This window comes from Panthera uncia, unplaced genomic scaffold (assembly GCF_023721935.1).
Source record: "Panthera uncia isolate 11264 unplaced genomic scaffold, Puncia_PCG_1.0 HiC_scaffold_1554, whole genome shotgun sequence".
Lineage (NCBI taxonomy): Eukaryota > Metazoa > Chordata > Mammalia > Carnivora > Felidae > Panthera > Panthera uncia.
Genome location: NW_026058200.1, coordinates 84 through 25,071, shown reverse-complemented (window position 1 = coordinate 25,071; position 24,988 = coordinate 84). Strand labels below are relative to the sequence as shown.

At 51.9% G+C, this 24,988-nt stretch overlaps 1 protein-coding gene across 1 annotated transcript; it reads left to right on the top strand.

The window, feature by feature from the left end:
- Positions 1 to 3,240: 3,240 nt before the first annotated feature.
- Positions 3,241 to 23,825, top strand: LOC125917169 (RNA-binding protein with multiple splicing 2). The gene is made up of 6 exons (XM_049623434.1): positions 3,241 to 3,639; positions 20,224 to 20,301; positions 20,901 to 20,939; positions 21,513 to 21,575; positions 21,996 to 22,146; positions 22,939 to 23,825. The coding sequence occupies exons 1-6, from the start codon at positions 3,553 to 3,555 to the stop codon at positions 23,124 to 23,126; spliced, it is 606 nt and encodes a 201-aa protein (XP_049479391.1). The 5' UTR covers positions 3,241 to 3,552; the 3' UTR covers positions 23,127 to 23,825.
- The last annotated feature ends 1,163 nt before the right edge of the window (positions 23,826 to 24,988 follow it).

Here is a 24,988-nt window from a genome sequence, read left to right as displayed (position 1 = left end):
TCTGCTCCTAACCCTTTTGTGCTCTCTCTCTCTGTTTCTCAAAAAAAAAAAAAAAAGTTAAAAATAAATAAATAAATAAAATCTTTAAAAAAACGTGCTTAAGGTCTGGTCACACAGAAAACTTTCTGAGGCATTAAGAATCCTTGTATAAGGTGTTTCTTAAGAAGGCAAAAAAAAAAAAAAATAGAAATCATGCAAATGTCTAATAACAGATGAAATTCTGGCATACCTAATAGCAGTTAAGCAATTATTAGAAATTATGACTAAAGACTGGTGCCTGGCTGGCTCAGTTGGTAGAGTATGCGACTCTTAATGTCAGGGTTGTGAGTTTGAGCCCCACGTTGGGTGTGGTGCCTAACTTGAAAAAAAAAAAAATTATGACTAAAGAACTTAAAAAGAAACATTCATGACAAATTTAAGGGGGGGGGGAAAGGAGTATTCAGACTATTTGGCAATTTTGATTTTTAAAATATGCACAAAGAGACTAGAGGGAAATAATAATCTTGTTCTCCAGATTTCAAATTGTTTTCTAAACTATTATGTAGCTTCTAACTGTCCAACGATAAGCATGTATTGTTCTTATCATCATGAAAGTAATAAAGATTATTTAAATAATCATCAGTCTCATATCATGGAAAAATACAGTGATGGGGGTCAATTGTGGACCCTGTTTTGTTTTGTTTAGTTTTGAGTAATCTCCACACCTAACATGGGGCTCAAACTCAGGACCCTGAGATCAAGAGTCACATGCTCCACTAACTGAGCCAGCCTGGTGCCCATTTGTTACTTCTCTGGGCCTCAGCTTCCTCATCTATAAAATGAAGACCTGAGGACAAGATGAGAATCCCTTCCTCTTTGAAAAATTCAAACTTTCTTTTATTTTTTTATTTGAGAGTGAGAGAGAAAGCGTGTGTGTGTGTGCACACAAAGAACCAAGGAGGGGGCAGAGGGGCAAAGGCAGGGAAGAGAGAGAGAGAATCTTAAGCAGGCTCCATGGTGGGGGTGGGGTGGGGGGACTCGATCCCATGACCCTGGGATCATGACCTGAGTGGAAATCAAGAGTCGGATGCTCAAGCAACTGAACCACCCAGGCGCTCCTCAAACTAACTTCTAAAGGATACCTGAGTTTAGAAAACTGGCCAGGCTCCTCCACCTGGAAAAAGTGGGGCTGAAGAAAGATTTTGAGGGAAGGAAGGATTTGGATTGGTAAGGGGTGGGGAAGAAGAGGAAGAATATTGCTGGGCCAAAGTTGGAGACATGCCTGATGGGAAGATCTATTCTAGGGAAGAAGGGTTAAGAGTGGGAATACAGCCAAAATGGACTGAGGCCTCTGAAAGATGGTCAGGAGATCCATGGGTTCACCAGGTTGGCTCCATCTGGAGGTGCCAGAAGTTGGGAGTACCTAGAAAACTCTGGGTAAAGTGACACACTTATCACTAATATGAGTACCTGATTCCTATAGGAGGCTGTTCTCTTCATCACAGGGCCTGAATCATGTGTTGGCAATGGGGGTGGTGGGAAACCATGGTGCTCCTGGTCTTGACACAAGCACACAATGGTTCCCTGGCACACAGTAGGTGTTCAGCAATTTATTAAAGGAATGTGTCACTGGGAAAGATATCTCCTATTTTTTAGGCTTCCACTTAGGTTTCCATTTAGGCTTCCATTCAGGCTTCCATCTGTGAAATGGCAGATTAGGAAGGAAATTATAATTTGTGGGGGGGACATGTCACAGGAACATTGTATACTTTCACACTCCCGTATGGTAGAGCCAGCCCTATTTAGAGGTCGGCACACTGAGGCTCAGAAGGGTTGAGTCACTTGTTCACGGTCGGGGTCCTAACTAGTTGACGACTGCAAACACAGCTTCTCTCACTCCACCCACACTGCACATCACTTCCAATCTCAAAACACAGGTGCCATTACCCGGTTTGCAAGGAAAGTCAGAATCATACCCACAGACGCCTGGTCTCGGCTGGGGTCACACAGGAGTCCCCTAATACCCCCGCAGTGTCTTCCCAGGTCCAAACAGCCTCTGGACAGGATCCCCCAGGTCGGGGGTCGAGTTCCCAGGCGGGGCCGACACGGAGGGCAGTGCGACCGGAGGGGAACAAGGGTTTTTACAAGGTGACGGCAGGGTCTGGCCCAGTCTGCGTGGGTTTTCAAGTCGGAGGCAAACCAGCTGGGAGACCGCGTGCTCCAGGCCCGCAGAGGGGTGTCACCACCACCCCGCCATGCCCTTAGGTTGCTCTTCCCCACCCCCCACCCCGGCCCTGGGGCTCTGAATAGGAGGAGAAAAGGTGTGTGTGGGGAGGCGGTATTTAAGCAGAGGGAGGCGAGGACCCAAAGGCGGGGTTGGGGGTTGGAGGCAGGAAGGCGAATGGAATCTTCTAGATCCTTCGAGGTACCCCCTCCCTGGGCTAATAACTATTTGGGTTCCAAAGACTCATCTCCCCGCCCAGAGTTCTATTCAGTGACTGGGAGCGGGAAGGGAGTTTGATCTAAGTCCCACCCTCTAGGCTGGAAGCCTGACGCCAGAGAGGGGAAGTGATTTCCTCAAGGTCACGCAGCAAAACAGCAGCCAGTCAGGGCCACAGCCCAGGTGTCGGGCCCCCGACGGCCATAGTCTTTAGAACCCGGCCCCCAACAGCTCTGCGTTCGGGGAAGGCAGGAATGTGGACTGGGACTGGGAGGCTGGATATGGGAGTGAAATGAGAGCGCCGAACACCCCATAACCCCAAATCATGGTCCAAGGTGGGGGGGGGGTCTCCTTCCTGAAGCTGACGACCCAGGAGACCCGCTTCGGGCGCGGGCGCCGCTCTCTTGGGGCCGCCGGGTGGCGGCGGGCTAGGGACACGGGGGCGCGGGTGCCTCGCACGCAGCTCCACCTCCCGCAGGCTGGGACTGCACGGTGCGAGCGGACCCTTTAAGAAAGTTCACTGGGCGAGTTCATCAAAGTTTAAAAACTTGTCGTGCAGAAGGGAAAGGGGAAAGGAGACCGAGGGAGAGAAGCCGCGGGAGAGAGGGGAAAAGCCCCGCCGGAGGCTGGCGCGCCGCGGCCCCGGCCGGGGCGAGCCCGCAGTGGGCGGCGGGGATTGGCTGCGCGTTCCCCCGGAGACCGCGAGGAGGGCGGGGGAGGGGGCTGGCCGGGCCCCAGCTGAGGCCGGTTCCGGCCCCCGCCCCCCGCCACCGCCCGGCGCCCGCCCCCTCCCCCGGCGCCCGCCCCCCGCCGCCGCCGCCGCCGCCGCGGGCGCACTCGCCGGTCGCAGTGAAAAGGCGGAGGCGGCGGCCGCTCGGGCTCGGCTCCGGTTCCCAGTGCCTCCCCCGCCGCACCCCCTCCCCACATCCCGCACCCGCCAAACTTGATGTGACCCCAGCCTGACGCGGCGGCTGCCCCTCTCACCGCCCCGTGCGCCCCCCACCGCCACTCCGCCCCGCACTCCCGGAGCGCACCGCTCACCGCGCCCCTTCCCACCTCCTCGCCGGGGCCGGGCGCCGCGCTCGCCCTCAGCGTTCCCTTCCCCTCGCCACCCCCACCCCACCCCCCGCACCATGAGCAACCTGAAGCCGGACGGCGAGCACAGCACCAGCACGGGCACCGGCACGGGCTCGGGCTCCGGCGGCACTCTGGAGGAAGAGGTGGGTCTGCGGCCCCGGGACTTGGGGTGAAGTGCACGCGGAGGTGGGCGGGGGAGAGGGCGCGCGGGGCCTCCCGCGCCGCGCGGGGCTGGTCTGGCAATCGCTCGGGGCTCTTTCCCGCCGCTGCCCTTCGGTCGGGGAGGAGCAGCCCGTGTCCGGCGGGCGGGGGCGCGCGGCCTGGACTGCCCCGCCGGGCGGGCATTGTCTCCCCGCCCTCCCGGGCTCGGGGCGGGCCGCGCGCCGGCCGCTGTCCGTGCGTCCCGTGGTGGGCGAGCGGCTCGGCGTCTGCCCCACGCCTGCTGCCCGCGCGTCCCTCGTTCTCCACTCTTGGCCCGGGCCGCTACCCGAGGAGCTCCTCCGGTACTGCTGGGACTCCCGCCTTTGCTGGAAGGAACTGAGCGGGATTAGCACCACGGGCGGGCGGCACCCTCACCCTCTTGCACTTTCCACCCTGACCCCTCCCGGTGACCTTGGAGGCCCGGGACGGCTGCCCGGCACCTTGGTTCACTGTAACTGAGCTGTAGTCACGGGAGGTGGACGGGCTTTGCTTGCAGCCCCAGAACCTGGGCTTTGGCAAAGAGGTCAGCGGGGCAGTTAATTAGAGTTGAGAAAGAGATGCCTAAAGATACTTCGTTCCCGGTTCTCCCTCCCCCCCGCCACCCCCCTCCACCCCGGTTTTGCCCCAGCAGGCAATTCAGGACCCCAGAGCTGGCCTGGGTGGGATTCTGCAAGGAAAGGCGACATTATCTTGTCCACCAGACATGTGCTAAGTATGAGGAGGGAGTGAGTGTGAGGCGGCTTGGCTTCGTGGAATCAGCAGCAGCTGTGTGGTTAATGGGATGGCGAAATCGGGGAGGGTGTGTGGCAGGGGTGATGATGAGGTGGTGAATAGAAGCCTTAAGGCTGAGGGTGGCGAATGGAGACCAGGAGCTGGGCCGACAGAGACAAAAACTGATGCGGAAAGGGGACGACAGGCTTTGCATCTCTCTCCAGGGGCCTCTGGCCTCTGCTGTGTCACTCCAAGGCTAGGAGACCCTTCCTGCCGCGTCCTGGCAAGCTCTTGCCCAGGAAACCAAGGGCCAGTTATCCACCCTGAGCTCCCTTCCCCTTGGTCTGGGGGAGAAACCGCAGATCCCCTGGTGGAGGCTGGTGTCGCTGACCTCCCTCACCTCCCTCCAATGTAGTGGCGGTGGTGCCGGCTGACCGTGCTCTGGGTTTGGTGCAGAATGGCGGCAGTGGCCCACTGCTGGGCTGGGCTCCTCACTGTGGGAGGGATGGTGGGAGGGTCACACCACCAGCTCCCACTCTTAGTAATTCAGAGGCCTGCTGCCAACCCTAGTCCACCAATGGCATGGCATCTTGAGAATCTAGGTCTAGATCTCACTTTTTAGGGAGGGAGGGAGGGAGGGTGGGGGAATATATAACTCTTGACTCTGAAGGGTGGAAAGGGAGGGCCTGACATTTGTCCGCTAGTTTTGTGTGGGCTCCAGAGCAGTGGGGTGGTTTTGCCCCCTGAAGGCCCTGTCCTCTTTGGACCTTGACATGCTGACAGGCCTGTGGCACTGATGAGAACCTTAACCCCATCCTGACACCACCTGGTTGTTCAGAATCTCGCTTGAGAGTTGGGGGGAGGGTGACAGGGTTGCTGGTGTTGCGGGGGCGGGGGGGGGGGCAGATCGCTGCTTGGCCTCCTGGGGGTTGAAACTGGGAGAGGGAAGCCATCTCCTGTGAAGCTGGGCAAGGACCCAGAATACCGCTAATGCTAGAAGGTTGACTTCAACAGGGAGTTTACCCAAGAGGTTGTGCTGATCCTCAGACTTACCCCTTTGAAGTGGGAAGGGTGAACCATGTGGCCAAGCTAAAGTCTTAAAGCATGTGAAGTATTGGTCACTTTTTTTCTAAGTGCCTGTTCTGAGAGAGAGGGCAGGATCTTCAAGAAGTGGAATCCCTGTTAACTTCTCCTTGCAGGTAGAGGTGGGTTATAGGACTAGTGCTGCCGTGTGCTGATGGAGGGGCACAGCCCTGTGTTTAATAGAAGTCTAAAACTAAAGGCTCTGGGAATCTCCTGGAGCCCAGTGTCTGCTCTGGCCAGGTAATTGCAAGGATGAGCCCCCTCCCCTTATTAGCCCTCTGGGCCAAGATCTCTCCTACTGAGGTTCCATCTTGAATTGCTGGTTTGAGCTGGACCTGGATTCCTTCCTTTAGCTTCGATGTCCCCTAGGCAGTCATTTCTGCATCCCCCAGGAGCCACCATCTGGGGAATCTGTTAGCAGTGCTAGTTTACTTTCATGACTAACCCAGGCTGGCTGTTGGAAATTAGGTAAAGCAAGCCTAGAGAACCAAAGAGTCCTACTCCCCCTACTCATTTCTAAAGGCGTTAGGTTTCTGGAGAAAGGGGTATGTTTTCGTGGTTCCAGAAGGGGTATCAGTGGGGCTCCTCATTTTAAGCTCCTTTGCATGAGGAGCTTGACTCTTCCTGCTTGGCCACCCTACCCACTGGGGCTTTGTCTCTATCACAGGCATTAGGTTCCTTTTCTGGACCAGGGGTCAGGATTCCAGGTGAAAGATCACAGACTGGAAGGTGAGAAGGACTTGCCAGGAGGGAATGGGATGTGGTGAAATGAGGGAATATCACCAAGTGATGCAGTGGTACCACTGAGAAGGTAGAAGTGAGCCCTCCCTGAGATGTAGCTCAGTAGGAGGTTCTTAGACTTGTGCCAGTCAGAAGGCATTCCAAGAAGAGGGAATAGCATGTGTAAAAGTGAGAGGTGGATTGTGGAGCCACATGACTTCCAGGAGTTTGCTAGCTTTCAGCAGTAGTGGGGGCCACATTGTGAAGTGCCTGAGATCATGCATGGTTGGGAAAATTGGCATTTTCTGTCACTTGGAAAGGAGAGGTGTTAGAAGCTCTGCTACCCTTTGAAAGCTAAGGAGGGCAGTGAGAAATTAAGGAGAGGGTCTTCAGGGGAAGAGCTGAGTGTCCCTTTCACTCTAGAGCCTCTACCTTAACCCAGGTGCGTCATAGCTGGTGCTGGAACTCCAGAAGGTGAGGTCAGACAGCCCAGGACAGGCTTGCCTGTGAGGCTGTAGAATCCCAGACCCAAGCTTGTCTTAGTGATTCTTTAGGGATGGCTAGAGAGTTACAATGTTTCTGGGGAGGGGTACATGTGGTTTGAAAACATGGTCTATTTTGAAAATGGAGACTTTAATTTCATAGTACAAGGTAATACTAAGTTACAGTAATTATTCATTGTGGGGGGGGCTGCTAAGGAAAGTAGTATTTGGAATCTTGGGTGGGTGGAGTTCAAGTTTCTAAGAGTTGAAGTTTTTTTGCCAGCCTAATGGTAAACTGTAGAGAGGCAGGCATTAATGGCAGCCAAAGGGGCTACAGTTTGACTGGAGGGTCTTGGCCCCTTACTGCCCTCCCACTCCCATCTTTGCTTGTCCACTACATCCAGTGGATCTAGGCCATTGTGGCTCCTTGCAGGCAGGACACCTCTGGGTCCACCGTGTGTCCCCTAGAGGTCTCTGCACTCTAGATGAAGGTGAAGGAATTCTGGGGCCCAACATATGACTCAGCCACTTCCTCTTTTCTCTGCCATTAAAAACATTTGACAAAATCTGGGGCGTGTTGATGCTGTATCTGCAAGCTCTTTTTTGATATGAAGGTAGGGAGGAGTCTATACTTCTGGGCATTTACCTGGACACAGGGTCCCAGCAGGTAGACCCAGGCAGATGCTATAGGCTGGGCTGCCTTCCTCCCTGGGGGTTGTTGTGCATGTGTCTTCTCTATTCAAATAACCTAATAGAGACGCTGTCCGATTAGTAGTAGTAAGCCCATACACAGTGTTTGAGTCAGGTATTACCTGAAGTAATTCACCCTTTTACCTCCTTGAACTTGCACAATAACAGCACTGTGAATTATTGTCATTACTGTTTTATAAATGAGGAATCTGAGACAGGTTAAATAACTTTTATGTAGTTAGTAGGTAAGTTGGGATTTGAACCCAGAGTTTGCTCTGAACCACACACTCACTGTATCTGCTGTTTTGTTTTATATTAGGGTTTTGGTGAGTTTTGGGGGTAGGGGGAAAAAAGATCCTGCAACTAAAGTTTTTGAGGCCTGAGCTCTGGGTCCTGCTGTTCCAGATTAGTTCCCTTTGGGCTGGGATAGGTATCTGAAGACTGGGTGATGGGAGCTGGCAACGCTTGTAGAAGGAACATCTTTATCACCGACAGGATTTAGAATTGCCAGTGCAGGGTGATAATAAAATGAGATCAAGTCAATTTTATTATTGTTCAATTCCCTACAGGCAATACAACCCCTTGTTGCCTGTGCAGGGGCTTACTGCTTTCATTCCTTCCCCTACTCCACCCCCTTGCCCTGGTACCCTGATGTTTTGGACATCTTAAATAGGAAACGGTACCCACTCTAAAGCAGCTGCCTGTCATTTTTGTGGGGGTGGGTCATTCCGTTGGGTATCCTCCTCTCCTCCTTCCCGGCTCATGGGCAGCCTGGCTAGCTTATCCCAGTAGGAACCAGATTCTAAATCCATTGAACATTTGGACATAATGATTTCTTCTTGTTCTCATCTCCAGAGGGGGTCTGGTGAGTACTCAGAGTGGAGTCAAGACATGAAGTGCGGGTGCCTTGTTTTTTGCTCTCATGGTCTCTAACCCATTTATCCCATTGGGGCTCCAGACAGTCCTGAGAGATATAGGTGTCCATCCCACCTGGCCTGGGGGCTGGATTCCTGCTCCATGGCCTCCAACCTCTGGTTACCCAGAGCTGAGCTAGAGTGCTAGGTTCTGGTACCACCCAATGGCCCCCAGCCTCTGCTGGGCCATTGGTTTTGGGTAGCACCGACATCTGCTACCGTATTAGTTTCTCTGCCGTTCCCTGACCATGGCTGCCTTAGAGGGATCCTCACACTCCTGGCAAAGCCATGAGGCAGTGGGGCAGAGCCCATCACTAGACTTCAGAAACCATGCTGCTGTGAGGCCAGAACTATAGATAGTCCACAAAGCTCTGTATGCCAGAACCCCATCTACTCCCTGCCCAGGGACAACATGGCTTCCCTCTTTCCGCTGCTTCCCCATCCTATCCTTGGATGGAAAAAATATGGTTACCTCTGAGATGTGCCAAGGCTGACAGGTGGGGTCCTCCCTTCATGAAGAGTCCACTGGTGGATCCGTCTGTGCTGGGGGCCTCTGGGGTATAGCAAAGGCTGTGTGTAGTGGGAGGGTCTGTGTAGGTCTATCTGCCATGGCCTTTAGTCATTTACGGCTGACTGAGCAGAGGCTCTTGGCTGTCAGAAGTCATCAAGGCTGCCTGTTTAATTGTGAACAGGCCTGGGACTCTCAGGGAGAAAGGACAGAACCTGACCTGGACCAGGCCATGGGATGAGTGTCTGGAGTACCTAGTTCCCTTTTGTGGTTAGCCACCTTCTTCCCCAAGTGGGTTTGGGCTTTTATTGGCAGAGTGGGAGGTGGTCAGGAGAGGTTACTTGAATAGGACCTAAGGCCCTTTTTTGAGAATGTTTGTTGAAATGAAGGCTGTGTGAAGAACTTCTGCCCAGACTGGTCCTCATTCTTGATGTATGGTTGTGGCCATATCCAGGCACAGCTTGGGATGTTTGTGACTGAGGAGCTCCAAACCAGAATACAGGCCCTTGAAGCAGCTTCCATTCCTGAACAGTGTAGCATTATGTTAGGAAACATCCCTTCTCAGGCTTCATCTGCTTCCTTCAGGCAGTATACAGGTGTGGTAGGCTCAGTGCTACGTTCACAGTGGAATACCATAAGGTGGTTTAAGGGTTGGAGGTGTTGATTTCAGAGCTGGGGAAGGGGTGTAAGATTCCCCCAGGCCAACTCTTTAATGCATGGGTTGGTGTGTTTCAGTGAGGACAACTGCAGCCCTTACCAGGCACTGGGACAAGCGATGGATCTGCGCTGGCTGACCCCACAGCCCCAGGAGGGATGGGGAGGTGGATGGCATAGAAGGGAAGGAAACCTTGCCCAGCAGGCGTCCATGCTGGGGGCCCTGTGAGCCTGCCACTTGAGTGGCCTCTGAAAACCGTGGCCCCTGGCACTGTCTGGAACCAAATGGAAAGCAGTCACCCAGCCATGCCACTGAGTCTGCACGGTGCAGTTCACACAGTTAGATCTGGTTCCCTGTAAATGAGGTGTAGGCCGGTACTCACAACAGACTTTTGACCAGGTGTGTTCCCAAGATGTTTATGCCTTTTGTTCCTGAGGCTAGAAGTAGCTTGGAGCATTAGGTCTGAAGCCATTTTATTTAACACTCTCTACATACCCAGCCCTGTCCCACCCTTTAAAGAACTTCTTACCATCCCAACTTGGTTCCCTTGATTCTTGTACACACAGTCTGGACTCTAGTACACACTGCAGGCTATAGGGGAAGTGCCTCAGGTTCCCAGACAACCTGGATTTTACTGCTGGCTCTGCCACTGGCTGGCCAGACACCTAATCCCTGAGCTGGCTCTTCATCTGTAAAATGGGCCAGTACTTTTTTGCCTGTTACATCAAAGGATTGCCAGGCTCACATGCCAGATGGTAGGTATGAAAGACCTGGAAACCACAAAGTGCTGCCCAGAATGGGTCCTGAGAGCCACACCCTTTGATTTGGGGCTGGAATTAGCAGGGGCAGGCAAAACGCTGTGGAACAGATCCTAAGCCTGGGACTTCACACCAGGTCAGACTAATGGCATTGGAGGTGTCCTATGTGGAGGGAGGCTAGAAGCTGGGAAGCGTCCTAGTCTGGGAGCTGAGCAGCCCAGAGCTCCTCGGAAGGAGCATGGGAAGCACTGAGGTTCTGGGAACGTGTGTCTCAATTCACATCCAATGTCTGGCTGTATCTGTTTGCTCTTTTTCCCTGTGTCCTTGTTCAGCCCTTATAAGTCCTGCGTCTGCGGGCCATGTCACCACATTCCATCCACCTCTCGTCAAGTGGCCCCACTCAGAGGGACTTCTTTCCCCGGGAGGGGTAAGAGCGACCTGCTGGTGCCAAGCTTAAGCCTGAGACCTGGGCAGAACCCATCCCCCACCCTGCCCTCTATACACATGCACAAAAGAAAAAAACCCTGGCCTCTGAGATCTCTGGGCAGGGGGGTATATGTGGGAGACTGCTCTGAGGTTTCTTTTTGGCAACCCCAACATTGCCCCGGCAGAGACCCCTCCCAAACCTCCAAGCCCACCTTGGCCCAGGACCTGGCTGCTGACTTTCTGCTCTGTCACCCTTTTGTTCTCTATTCCCTTTTTCACCACTTTGCCTTCTTGTGGGCAGAAGGAAGGGAAGCGCTTCAGCTCCGAGCAGACGGAGGAGGGCAATGAATGCCCAAGTCTTATACTGCGGTTCAGTCACCTTTTCCTACTTCCTCGGTATCTTACAAGGTGGAATGTGAAGGGCCCTGAGGCTAGTGCACCCTTCCTCTACAGTTGAGGCAGCAGAGGAAGGCCACAAAGCTACCTGCCTGCTGGTGGTCAGGCTGGGACTTCTACCCAGGTTTCCTGATGGTTGTTTTGTTTCCATGTCTGATCAACAGGTTCTTGCTGAGCAAGAGTAGAGTTTCTTGACTCTCAATGGGGTTTCTTCCCCTTGGAGAAGACAGAGCAGAGCTGGGTGTGATGGTGGTTGGTGCAAGCTTAGAAAGGACCTTAAGCATCTTTGTATCAGGAGAGCCATAAGCTGTATGGAACGCAGGCTACATCTCAAAAACTCCCTTGGTCAGGATGGGGTGGCCTGGGCTTCCGTTTGGACTTGGGACTTCCTGGGGCCACATGTGCCCAACTGCCCTGTCGGAGGCATGTGTGTGGCCCTGTTCTGGCCCCTGCCTCCAAGTCAGTGGGACACAAGGCTGTTCCCACTAACTGCTGGGAATTGGCTGTCTGTCTTCCCTTTCACTTCCCTGTACTTAATTCTGTTGACAACTAACCATGGCATCATCCAGTAGCATACCCCAACCCCCCCGCCCTGAATCAACCTTCTGCAAGGGGCTGTTTCTGGCTCCTTAGGTCAGAGCCTAAAGGCCACTAATTTTCTTTTATATATTAAAAAAAATGTTTTTTTATGTTTATTTCTGAGACAGAGACAGAGCATGTGTGGGAGAGGGGCAGAGAGAGAGGGAGACACAGGATCTGAAGCAGGCTCCAGGCTCCGAGCTGTCAGCACAGAGCCCGATGCGGGGCTCGAACTCAAACCGTGAGATCGTGACCTGAGCCGAAGTCGGTTGCTCAACTGACTGAGCCACCCAGGTGCCCCAAGGCCACTTATTTTCAAGAAGCCCAAGGCTGACCTGACTGGGGTCTGAGTAAGTTGGTGTGTAAGGTTAAGGTCTGCAAAGGAGCATTGACTCACGAGCACCTGGGGACCCTGGGGCTGCTTCTGACATGCTCAGTGACCACGAGCAACTCACTGGACCCCTGGGTGTTGGTTTCCTTATCTAAAAATAAGGTTTCTTCTAGCTCAAATATTCTGCATTTCAGTTGCTTCAGAGGGCTGGGAGTCAGGGAAGGATGTGGGAGGGACTTATGAGAGGCTTGTTTTTCCCTTTTTGGATTTCCCTTCTCCCCCCACTCCCTTCCCTAAGTGGTGTTTTCCATCCAGATGACACCAGAGCTCACACTAAGCATCGAGTAGGTGGGGGGATTCAAAGTGAGCCCGTCACTTGAACGATTTGATGGAATGGACAATTGAAATAGTTTTTCCTTTCCAGATTGAATTCCAACTTTCAGAGATACTAAAGGATTGCTGCAAAGAATCCATTTTCAAGTGTCATTTTTATCTCTTTGGTAGGATGTATCTATTGCCCAGAGTCAAGTTTTCCCAATCATGTCCTTCCTGTGTCCCAGCCCTGTGAGGCAGGGATTTGCCTGGAAGGCAGGAGTCTGTCTTCTAGGGCAGAGTGTTCCTAGTGGGCCTATAGTGTTTATTTGGGGGTGGGGAAAGGTGGGGGGTGGGTGGCTAGCTCAGCATCCTTTGTGGAGAAAAGTCTGTCCTCTGGCTGGGTGGTCCCTGAAGTCCAGGGTGTGGTCTTAGCGATGATTAAGTCTGGGGTTTTGAGGAAGGCTGTGCTTGTCCTTCAGAGTTAAAGGATAAGAGGGTTTAATATCTATTAGCATTCCACTGTTCTTGAAAGCAGTGTTTACCCTTTCTGTCTCATAACAAAATCTGGTGCTTATGGACCTGTCCTCTCAGTCACAATACCCTGCTGCCGCCCTTAACTGTGAAGTTGTATGTTTAATGCTCAGTATGAAGGGAGTCTTGTGTCAAAAAGTTGGGGCCCTTGGCATCAGGACTGTCCCTCCCATTGCAGAAGAGGGCACACACTTGTGAGGGCAGAGTGGCCAGGCCCCAGTCTGAGCGCAGGGTCCTCTTTTATTGGAGGAGGGCCCCCACTGACTGCCACCCCAGTCTTGTGCCACATGGAAGCTTTTGGCTGCTTTCTTCTGTGTAGGTCACCCACCCCCTTCTCCCAGCAGCCCCGCAGCCCCCTTCCTGTAATTCTTGCAGGACCTCTAGATGAGCTGGGTCCCCTGTGTGCCCTGGGGAGGAGGGAGCCCTCTGAGCAGCCACTGACTAGAGAGCTGGCCTGGCTTGGAAGCACTGAATGACAGGTCCACCTGTATGAGTGTTAAGGACCAGGAGAGATGTCCACCAGGACTGATAGAGGATGAGTCCTGCCTAGAAGCCTTTCCCACAGAAGCCTGAACTTGTGCTGTAACGCTGATGCTGGGGTGCCTGGGTGTCTCAGTCAGTTAAGCATCCAACTCCTGATTTCGGCTCGGGTCATGAACCCATAGTCATGAGATTGAGGCCCACATTGGACTTCGCACTGGATGTGGAGCCTGCTTAAGATTCTTCTCTTCTCTTCTCATGTCTTCTCTTCTCTCTCTCTCCCTCTCTCCTCCCCCCTCCCCTCTCCCCTCTCATCTGCCCCTCCTCTGCTTGCACTCTCTTTCTAAAATAAAATAAATAAGGGGTGTCTGGGTGGCTCAGTCATTTAAGCATCTGACTACTGGTTTCCTCCACTCAGGTCATGATCTCATGGTTCATGAGTGAGAGCCCCACATTAGGTTCTATGCTGACAGCACAGAGCCTGCTTGGGATTTCTCTCTCCATCTCTCCTCCACTCACGTTCTCTCTCTCTCTCTCTCTCTCTCTCTCTCTCTCTGTCTTTTTCTGTCTTTCTCAGAAAACATAACTTTTTAAAATAAAGTAAATGTTAAAAATGTATAAGGCTGATACAGTGGGTGTCACTGTCACCTTGCTCTTAAAGCCTTCTTTTTGATTTCATTTTTCTGAACATCTATAAACAAATGTCAGTTTGTCTAAAGGAAAAACAACAGACATACAGGTAAGAATGAGTTTGTCAGAGTCCTTCTTCCTACTTCTTTTTAGAAGGTGATCTTACTCTGGGCTGGGGAGGACTACAGAGGGAGAAAGAGACTTCCAGTATGAGGCCCGAGGAGAAGAGCCAGGGAGTCTGGGGAGCCTGGGTGCTCTATCAGGCTGGGGTTAGAAAGTGAGTTGAGAGGCTTCTTCTAGGGAACATTCCCTCCACAGGGACCTCAAGAGTAATTCTGGGGGTGAGGGAAGTTCCCCAGGTCCTGCCCTCTCTTCCTCTCCCCTGGAGCACTGGGAGCGAGCTCAGGGGCCTCCTGTGGAAGAGGTGAGCAGTGCCCCCCACCTCCATGGCAGTATATATGGTCCAGCACTAGCTAGTGGGAAAGGGCCCAAGAAGACACAGCAAAGACCTAGACAACCCCAGGAAGTCTGTCCACCGGTGATAGCCTGTGGTGTGGACTTAGCAGATGGGGCTAGACCTCCCCAACCCCTTCACTCCCAGCAACTTGGGGGAAGGACAGGCAGCAGGACTTGCCTAAAGGAAGAGCAGCCCAGTCCCCAAAACCTACTTGATGGGGGACACAGTTGTGCCAAAGGCCATTTGGTTCCTCTAGGCAAACCTGATGCTAGCTGGGATCTATAGTGTGGCTGAGTCTGTTGCTGACCATCATGAAGGCTGCATGGCTATGTCTGCAGTGACCTGTATGGGCACATCTCTCTAGCCAGTTCTTTAATCCATGTTGAATCTGGTGCTTCCAGCAGGTTCCACCAGAAAAGCTGTTCCTCAGCATGTTTATTCTTTCACTGACTTCTTTTTTTTTTTTTTTTTTTTTTTTTAACGTTTATTTATTTTTGAGACAGAGACAGAGCATGAACAGGGGAGGGTCAGAGAGAGAGGGAGACACAGAATCCGAAACAGGCTCCAGACTCTGAGCTGTCAGCACAGAGCCCGATGCGGGACTTGAATTCACGGATCATTAGATCATGACCTGAGCCGAAGTCGGACGCTTAACCGTCTGAGCCACCCAGGCACCCCTTTCACTGACTTCTAAAGATTCTCCATACTGTTTCCATTTCTCCCCTAATATCTTGTCTACACTGTTCCAGACATACCTTCCACCTGTGCTAAGGATGTGACTACGGTCCAGCTCTGTCTACTGGTACTTGCCATAAAGATGAGTTTTGTTTGTTTGTTTGTTAATGTTTATTTTTGTGAGAGAGAGAGAGAGAGAGGGAGAGAGAGAGAGAGAGAGAGGGGCAGAGTGTGAGTGGGGGAGGAGCAGAGAGAGAGGGAGACACAGAATCTGAAGCAGGCTCCAGCCTCCCAGCTATCAGCACAGAGCCCGACATGGGAGATATGACCTGAGCCAAAGTCAGACGCTTAACCAACTGAGCCATCCAGGTGCCCCTAAAGATGACCGTTTTAAAAGGATTGCAGTGCTTTCCATGTTTCAGGATGGGAGTCGGGTATAACCCTTTGGGTTGTCTGGACACTTCTGGAGAAAGAGTTAAGTGTATGGAAGGAGAAGGGCCCAGGTAAACAAATTTGGTGCCTTCTAGCAGCCTGGGATTGTGTGAACCACCCCTTATGTTTTCTTCAAATACTTGAGCACCTTTGTGTGTTTGTGTGCTGAATTCTTGTACTAAACGTGTGGAGTAGGCAGACCGTGTGTTCTTTGATTAATCTTTCTATCTTGGCATCAGTAGGCAACTGGTGCCTGAATCCTTGTCTGTACCCAAACTCTTTCCTGAATGTTGCACCTTATGGCCATGAGACTGGCTCCAGTAAGTGGCATGGAAGGAGTGATCTCCAGTGCCAGCCTGGGACACAGGAGTTGTAAGGCCTTGGAGAAGTAACTGTGTGTCTCTGTCCCTACTGTCCCCCGAAGAATCCTGAGTGTGCCATCAGCTTATTCTGTCACCTTCCTATTCTGAAACTCAGTTTTCTCATCTGCAAAATGAGGATGTTGAACTAGCTGGTCTTCATGGTGCCTTCCACCTTGGTCATTCCCTCCCTGGGGAAAAGGAAGGAACACTAAAGAATCCAGTGACTACCTAAGGTTGACTCATCTGCATTCCCAGCTCCAGACTGACTTGGATCCAATCCAGACTCACTAGGCAACCTTATAAATAAATGGCTTATGGTACCTGATAGGGAGGTTTTTGTGCAGGTGAATGCTGTGATTACAGGAGCCCTAAGGGAACCAGTATTTTGTTGAGCCTCTCCTACATGCCAGGCATAAAGTGAGCTCTTTATCCTGGAGGTAGATGGTATCTGCATTGTACAGTTGAAGAAACTGAGATTTGGAGAGGTGAAACCACTTCCCTAAGTCAAGCATAAAGCTAGGGTACAGACTCTGGTGTAACCAACTGAAGCCTGTTCTCTTCCCCATGTGTGGTGTCACCTTGCCCTGCTGGGCCACATCTGTCTATGGCTGGGAATTTCTCCTTTGGGGGGCTGAGGTGCATAGAGATGGGGGGGCATCTCAAGTGCTGGGGCCTGACTCTAGGTACCTTGGTTGATAGGAAAGTTTTAAGATTTGGCTCCTGTCTCTGGGGTTTTATACAGTCCAGGTGGAGGGAGTAAGTTCAGATTGTGGGAACGATGTAAGCAGGGGGTCCTGTCCCCATAGGACTTCTGAGGAAGGAAAGGGGAGTGAAGAAATAGAGGAATCCACAAAATGAGTGCCCTTTAGTTAAGGAATGCGGAAGGGGAGGGGTGCCTGGGTGGCTCAGTCGGTTAAGCATCTGTTAAGCATATGATTCTTGATTTCAGCTCAGGTCATGATCTTGTGGTTTCATGAGTTCGAGCCCCGAGTTGGGCTCCATGCTGACAGCGCGGAGCTTGCTTGGGATTTTCTCTCTCTCTCTCTCTCTCTCTCTCTCTCTCTCTCTCTCAAAGTAAATAAATAAACTTAAAAAAAAAAAGGAGTGGGGAAGGGGAGTGCTGAGGGGCAGCACAAGCAGCTGCCTGAGGCAGGCCTGTGTGGGTGCTTGTCTGGGGCCTGGAATAGTTGGGGCTGGGGCAGGACCTGATGGGGTTGGGAGCGGGAGGGAGGGTAGGCTCTGCAACCTTTTGTCCTCTCCACATGTAGTTGACCAGCCTGCTAAGGTTATACATCCTGCCACCTCTGGTTTGCCGGCTTCTTCTTATTCTTCCCCCATTACTCCAGCTGGCATCCTAAACAAGTGCCTGGGGAAGGGACTGGCTACTGAATGAACAGTGGCAGCTCTTTACCCACCCATGGGGCCAGCGAGGCCACCCGGGTACCATTCTTTCTGTCCCCACAGTAAGGTGGATTGCTGATGGCATAGATGACTAAATCAGGGTCCCTGGATCTTATCCAGCTCAGCTCCTAAGCTGCATGCTCCCTATCTGGGCCTTAGTTTCCCTATTTGCACAAGGGGATAGGCAGAGGGCACATCATCTTCCAGGGCAACCAAGGTCAAGTGAGAACCAAGAAGAGTATTCAGGTTAGGCTTCCTGTGACCTGGCAGAAAGGGACCTCCCACCTAATCCATATCTGCCTGACCTCAGCTTATTCCCTGAGAGGTGGCCAGGGACAGGGTGGTAGCTCTGCATTGTAGCATTTTGGACACTTGAGAACCTAAAAGATGGAGGCAGAGGAAAAAGGTCATCTGGCCCAGCAGGAAGGTTGGAAACAAGGATCCTAACTGGGAATGAGGGAAAGCTCCCCTATACTCACCCTCAACCCCACCCCCAGCCCATGCAGGAAATTTTGTGCTGAGAACTTGCTATTTAAGGGGGCCTCTGGGGAGGTCTGGTCAGAAAGGAGCCATTTGAGGAAGGGTTTAAAATTAGCCTGGGTGAAATGGGTGGCCCCTGGGGAGAACTGAGGCAGAGGTTTCTGTGGGGCGGCTCTGGCTCCACATCTTTGACCAAAGCCACGTCCCAGGGAGGAGGGAGTAGTACTGATCCAGGTTCTTCCAGCAGGGCCCTGGCTGGCTTGCGCTCTTTGAGTCCATCTTCGGGGGGTGGGCTGAGTGCCCATGTTCTGGCACCCAAAAGCAGCCTGGATGAGTAGTCAGGAGACCTGGGTTTGCTGCATGACCCAAATAAGTCACTTCTGTTTGGTGGTATGTGTGTAAATTAAAGGTTCTTTTATCAAAGGGCAGGGGTGTAGAGGACTGTTGCTCTCTGGAGCCCAGGAGCTGGGTTTACGCTACCCTGGAGCTCGGGCTGTCCAGTTTTTCCCAGGTGCTTCTGGCAACAGGGCCATGCTTGAGAACTGTGTATACAGCAATGCGAGCTGCCAAGGCCTGTGAAATGTGCAGAATCTTCACCCCAGGCCTGGAAGCAGAGGCGTGTCTGGTGAGGGAAAGGCATGACCAAAGGGGGAAGATGCATCCTAAATGGCAAAGGATCCTGCTTGGTATGCTTCTTGGCAAAAACCCATGCAAGAGAAGAAGCTTGTCCTCATCCATTCTTTATTAGCCACGTGCTGGGCTCATTCTTGTGTGGGTGGGGCTGGTGACACTGGTTGGGGGTGGTTGCCTTTGCCATTCCTGGCTCTGTTGTTCAGATCTGTGTGTTGACTGGGCAGAGGTAGAGTGGTGGGGGTGTCTATGCCTGTCGGCCTGCCTGCCTGCCTGCATGCATTGGGTGTAACTTTGCCTAGCTGCCCAGGCTCCTGATTCAAGCCACTGACTTTGAAAAGGCTGTCGCGTGGGTTTGGCAGGCCATCACTGGAATATGGAGCAAGTTTTTTGGTACCTCTGAAGAAGGGAATGTGGCCCATTGTAGGTAGGGCATCTAAATGGTATCAGGAAAGGCCACAGGGCAGGGAGGCAGGCTGAGGCGCATGAGCTTTTTCTTATACTGGCAGGGGTGAGTTCAGAAGATCTATGCTTGGCTTGCTTGGTGGTATGAAATGAGACTTGAGGGGCGCCTGGGTGGCTCAGTCCGTTAAGTGTCTGACTCTTGATTTCGGCTCAGGGCATGACCTCCTGGGATTTTGGCTCAGGTCATGATCTCGGGTTCGTGAGTTCCAGTCCCTTGTCAGGCTCTGTGCTGACAGTACAAACCCTGCTTGGGATTCTCTCTCTACCCTCTCTCTCCCTGCCCCTTCCCGGCTTGCTCTCTTTAAATAGATAAACAAACATTTTAAAAATTTTTTTAAAAAAGAGACTTGAAATCAGGTGTCAAGTGTATAGGGAAGCTCTGTTCGTTTGGATTTTTCACAACTTAGCTACGGTTTTAATATATATTTGTAAGGGATCTAAACGGTGGGAAATCCTCCCTCCCCGTTATAATTATTGGCTGATCTGGCCTTGCTAGTTGAGCATCTGGTGCCAGCAGCATTTAACTAGCAGTAATAACTTAGAGTGTCTGCCAACCCTCTTAGGGACCTCACCCACAGTTCAGGAGGTCGGGTTTGGTTGGAGTCACAGGATGGACACCTGGTGTCTAGCTTTGGCTTTCCCATCAGCTTGTAACCATGTTGAGGGCAAGGCTCATAACTTATAGCACCATCTGCCTCACTTGAAGCCGGTAAGATCGTACTCCTTCTTCAAAACCCAGCATAATTGTTCCATCTCTGACTCCTTAACCCGGTCTCTTATTTAGTAAACATTTAATACAGCACCATGCCAAGACCTGGGCATAGAGGCAAACACACAACATATTCCCTGCCATCGAAGAGCTTACATCTAGCATAGAAAGCACTAGGAGATGGATGTGAACACGCCAGGCCTTCTGTTGAAATCACTCCTGGTGTAGTGTGGTATAGGGCTTACTATCCATTTACATCCTTGCCTCTTCTCTAGACTAGGCAGAGACTCTCAATCTGGGGTCCATTTGTATCTTCTGAAAAATATATATGTTTTGACTTGTATATTCTTGGGGGTAAGACACCATAGCTTTCTTCAAGTCTCAGGAATCCTTGATCTGAAAAAGGATCCTTGATCTGTGTGCTTATGACACAGGGCTCTCCCCTCTTGCAGCTCTTCAGCTCAGTCTGTGTACAGAGGTACTTAGCAGGTGCTTGTTGAGTCAACTGCAGGATGAATGTAGAGAAAGGAAAGGGTACAGAAAGGGCTCTGAAAAGTTAAGTACTATGAAACTCTGAGTGTTCATTTGCCTTGGCCTCCAAAGGAAGCCCAGGAAATACAGATTTCCTCCTTAAACTCTGGAAGGATTTTAGTTCCTTCCTGGAGGAAGAGCTATCATCCCTGTCTACTGTGGTCTCTGTCACCAGGTCCGAACACTATTCGTCAGTGGCCTCCCTGTGGACATTAAACCCAGAGAACTCTACCTGCTCTTCAGGCCGTTCAAGGTGAGTCTGGACCCAGCCACCCACAGGCGGAGCCTAGGGTGGAGGAGAAGCATCAGGAGTGAATCCGACCTGGATTGGGCAGCAGGAAGGCAGAGGGCAGTGTGTCAGAAACTGATCGCAGACCCAGCTCTCTGTCCCGGTTGTGTTAATTCACATGTTGCTTTCGTCGATTGCTTAGCCCTTCTGAGCCTCTCATTCCTCATCTGCAAAGTGGAAACAAGAGAGAATCTCAGTAGGCTTTGCCATATAAGGAATCTTTGAGATTCAGTGTAGTCTTTTCAGTTCAAGTTTTGAGAAAACTTTAAAAAGGTGGGGTCTGTGCTTCCACATTACAAGTTAGCGGAGCAAGTGGGAATTTACGCACGAAATGATGAAGGCTACCACATGATGCCCACATCGTGTGCTACACCATGTGATACAGAACACAAGGGCAGAGGGCACTCAACACTGGTGGAGGTCAGGGTGGTGGACACGTGGTGGGAGTGGTGTGAGAATGATGCAGGCAAGCACTGGTGGAGAAAGGGGGGATGACGTTATGGGTGGCTGGGCTAGCACAACAGGCTTCTGACCTTCCCTGTGATAACCACCTCTCTCTGCAGGGGTATGAAGGGTCCCTGATCAAACTCACATCGAGACAGGTAATTTCTCTCCAAAGTTTTTTTTTTCCTCCCAGCCCAGACCGACTACTGAGCTTGGACCTGAGCCTACTACCTTTTCCTCATCTTGAGGCATTTGGCAGCTGAGACCTGCTCTTTCTCATCTTGTTTCTGTTCTGAACTGATGAAAGAGCGACCTCCACAGGTCCCCTCTCCTTACCAGTCAGCTTCAGGTCCTCCCTCTCTGGTTTTTGAGAAGCTTTCAACCTGTTGCCCCTTTACCAAACCTGGGGCCTTCCCATGTCCTTAATACATTGGTGCCCCCTTTCTTGCTGGCGAAAACACTGGAACTTAATTACTTGCGTGCATTTAAAAAAAAGATTTACCAAGAGGGTAATGTTTAATGCAGTGGGATAAAGCTGTATTGGAATCATTTCCCACAATGTAGTACCTGGATGGGAGACTTTGGGTGCATGAGAAACTTCTACTGTTCTAGCTGAACATAGGATATAGGCAAGAAGTTGTTTTTGTTTTTTGTTTTTGCTTTGTTTTATTTTTGAGGGGAAAATGGAATGTTGGGAGAGAAATGAGGATGTTCTCTCTTTCTCCTACTAGCCTGTTGGTTTTGTGATCTTTGACAGCCGAGCAGGAGCAGAAGCAGCCAAGAATGCATTGAATGTGAGTACACAAGGCTTTCTCTGACCCACAGACCTCTAGACAACAAGTATTCCTGTTCTATCTTTTACAAACTTTCCCCCACTCCATGCCACTAAAAAGGGCCTACAGATATACCTTAATCCCCCAACATCTGGGGCAAAGTCCCTAGCTGCTTTGTCTATCAAACGCCACTACTCACAAGGTCCAAGCAGTGTGTCGTCTGTCTTGGCCCCTGCATGGGTGAGTCTTTTAGGCAAGATCATTTCTGGGGCCCTTCTGTACCTGTTGCAGTGGACAGACTGTCTGAGCCCTACAAAGTAAAGTCTTTTCCTTCCTTTCCTTCCCTTCCCTTCCCTTCCCTTCCCTTCTCTTCTCTTCTCTTCTCTTCTCTTCTCTTCTCTTCTCTTCTCTTCTCTTCTCTTCTCTTTTCTTCTCTTGTAGGGTATTCGCTTTGATCCTGAGAACCCGCAGACCCTGAGGCTAGAGTTTGCCAAAGCCAACACCAAGATGGCCAAGAACAAGCTAATGGCTACACCAAATCCTACCAACGCTCACCCCGCCCTAGGAGCACACTTCATTGCACGGGACCCCTGTGAGTGGTGCTCAGAGCTATCATCTGCTGTCCAGCTATTGTCTGCTGTCCTTTTACTTGCCCCAGGCAAGGGGCCTGAGTGCAGTTGCATACAGAGGGAAGTTGTTGAGATTCTCACTGAGGGAGTCAGTCCTTTCCAGGAGGCTTCTTGTATCCACAGCCACCTGTCTCTGCGGATTCCATGCTTCCTTCCTCCCCTTGTAGCCTTTGCTAGGCTGTGGACAGACTGAGCTCCTGAGCTGTCAGCATTGCCCAACTTCTCTGAAGCCTTCTCTGATTTTTCTTGGTTGAGATGGGCAGAAGCCCATCTAAGGGCTTCTTCTTTTTCTTTTTTTTTTTTTAAAGAGCGTGAGTTATTTTTTATTTATTATTTTCTTAATGTTTGTTTATTTTTGAGAGAGAGACAGAAGCAGAGTGTGAGCCGGGGAGGGGCAGGGAGAGAGGGAGACACACAATCTGAAGCAGGCTCCAGGCTCTTAGCTGTCAGCACAGAGCCTAATGCAGGGCTCAAACTCATGAACCGCGAGATCATGACCTGAGCTGAAGTTGGACGCTTAACCGACTGAGCCACTCAGGCACCCCTCATCTGAGGGCTTCTTAAAGCAGATAGGATGCTCACCATGCCAGGCCAAGTTAACATGGCTTTTTTTCCCCTGGTCTTTCAGTCCTTGAGGGAAGTCTGGCCTGAGTAGGGAGCTTATAGTGTAGTGATAGGTCCCCTTCTCTGTTTGGAATGGTAGTGGAAGGGGAGACCAGTGTTCTGACAATGGGGGCTGTTGTCTCCCATTGTAGATGACCTTATGGGGGCTGCCCTGATCCCCGCATCCCCAGAGGCCTGGGCCCCCTACCCTCTGTACACCACAGAGCTGACCCCAGCCATCTCACACGCTGCATTCACCTACCCAGCTGCCACTGCTGCTGCCGCTGCCGCCCTACATGCTCAGGTAAGCCCCTCTGGGGGAGAGGCGGGGAGAGGATGAAGGAGGCTCTAAGCTGGCCAGACTTTGTTCCTGAATGGCCACAGGGCCACTGATGCCTCTAGAGCTGCAGAACTGCCGTCTCCCACGACATTCTCTTTAGGGCTTCAGATCAGACAGAGGAGAGGGAGAGGATTAGCTGTGAGGCCACATCGGGGATCTGAGGCAGAATGTGAGTGTGAGAGAGACCCAGCCATGGTCCCACCACCGACCGAACGTGTCCAGGCGGGTGCCATACTGCGTTCTGCCTGTGGTGACAGCCACAATTCAGATCCCAACCTGAGTGTGCTCTCTGGAGCCAGGCCGCCTGCCTCTGCCTCTGCCTCTCTGGTCTTTATGAACTTCAGAAAGCACTTAAAAATTCCTGACTTTTTTACTATCTAGAAGAATGAGCACAGTATTATCTGCGTCAGGGTTGTTGAGAGAATTAGATGTTAACACCTGTGAAGGGCCGGCACCACAGGCCCCCCCACACCTGGAGCACAGAGTGCTCAGTGAGTGTTAGTGCTTGTTTTCATGAAGCCTAGACACTCTCCACGGTGAACCTGTGCAGGGATGGCGGGAAAGAGGGAATGAGCACTTCTAGGGGAGAGTTGGGGAGGTTAGTGCTGGGCCACTCACCGAGGTGCCCGAGGCCAGTGAGCCACGGTCCGTTCTGGCCTGGACCTCCCTGGTGCAGTGACAGGAGGCACTGCCAGGTGTATGGACAGAGTGCCACCAGGCAGCACAAGGGGGCTGAGGAGTGATGGCAAGCCCACTTTGGCCTGTGATCAGTAGAGTGAGCAAGAGCTGAGCCTTGGGAAGAGCGACCTGGCCGGGCGAGCTTTGCTGTTGATAGAGGTCGCCTTACCAGGGCAGTAGGGCACGAGGAAGTACAGGATATAAGAAGCCAGGAAGAGAGAGTTCACAGGAACCAGAAGCCAAGGTGGGAGGACTTGGGTGCTCTGCCCAAGGCGGGGGGCTCAGTGTGTGTCTATGTCAGGTCCTCTGAAGGGCTTAGTGACATCTGGATCTACTCAGTTCTGACGTGGAAGGTACAGACTCCCCGCCTACTACCCTAGCAAGCTGTTTTCCCCCATCAGGGGAGGTCCCCTTGGCCATGGCCGCTTTAGATTGTACTGAGGGCAGAAGTGTGGTTAAACTTGGCACCGTTCCCCAGCTGTGCACCACAGGCAGCTAGAAAATTGATAGGGGATAGGAAGGTGGTAAAGATCATTCCCCAGAGGGAAATGATTGGGTATTTACCACAAACCAGGTTCTGTGGTGGGCAAAGAGCGGGTGAGCCCAGGAGACTGTCCTTGTCCTCCGTGACCTGGTGGAGTGCAGGAGGCTGGCAGTAGTGCTCCTGGCCATGCAGGGAGTTTCACTGCAGCAGCCCTATGAGGCCTTGCTGGGCGCTTTGCTCTGATCCTAGCTGTGCAACCATTTCACTACCTGATCTTTTGCAAGTGACTTCACCTTTGGGCCTCTGTGTGTGTACTCATCTGTAAAATGAGAGGGCAATCTAGATGAGGTGGAGAGGGTTCTACCCCATCTGCTCCAAGATGCTTGGCCATGACAAAGGTGAGGCAGAGGTTGGGAACCAGAGATAGTATGTCAAGTTAATAAGCAGAGGTGCCTCTGCTGTTTTTGGGGTAGCTCCTCCAGCTGGCTGAAAGGGGCACGCTACTACCTGTCCTTAAATTCCATACTGCAGGGCTATGTGCCCTCCTGTTTTCTTCCTTTCTAGCTTCCTCCCTCCCACCCTGTCCCTGCCCAGTGGCTGTCCAACTCCAGTACAGCTGCCTCAGTCCAAATTCTGGCTCTTCCAACACCTCTATGACCTTGGGCAAGTTACTTAACCTCTGTCTCAATTTCTTTGGAAT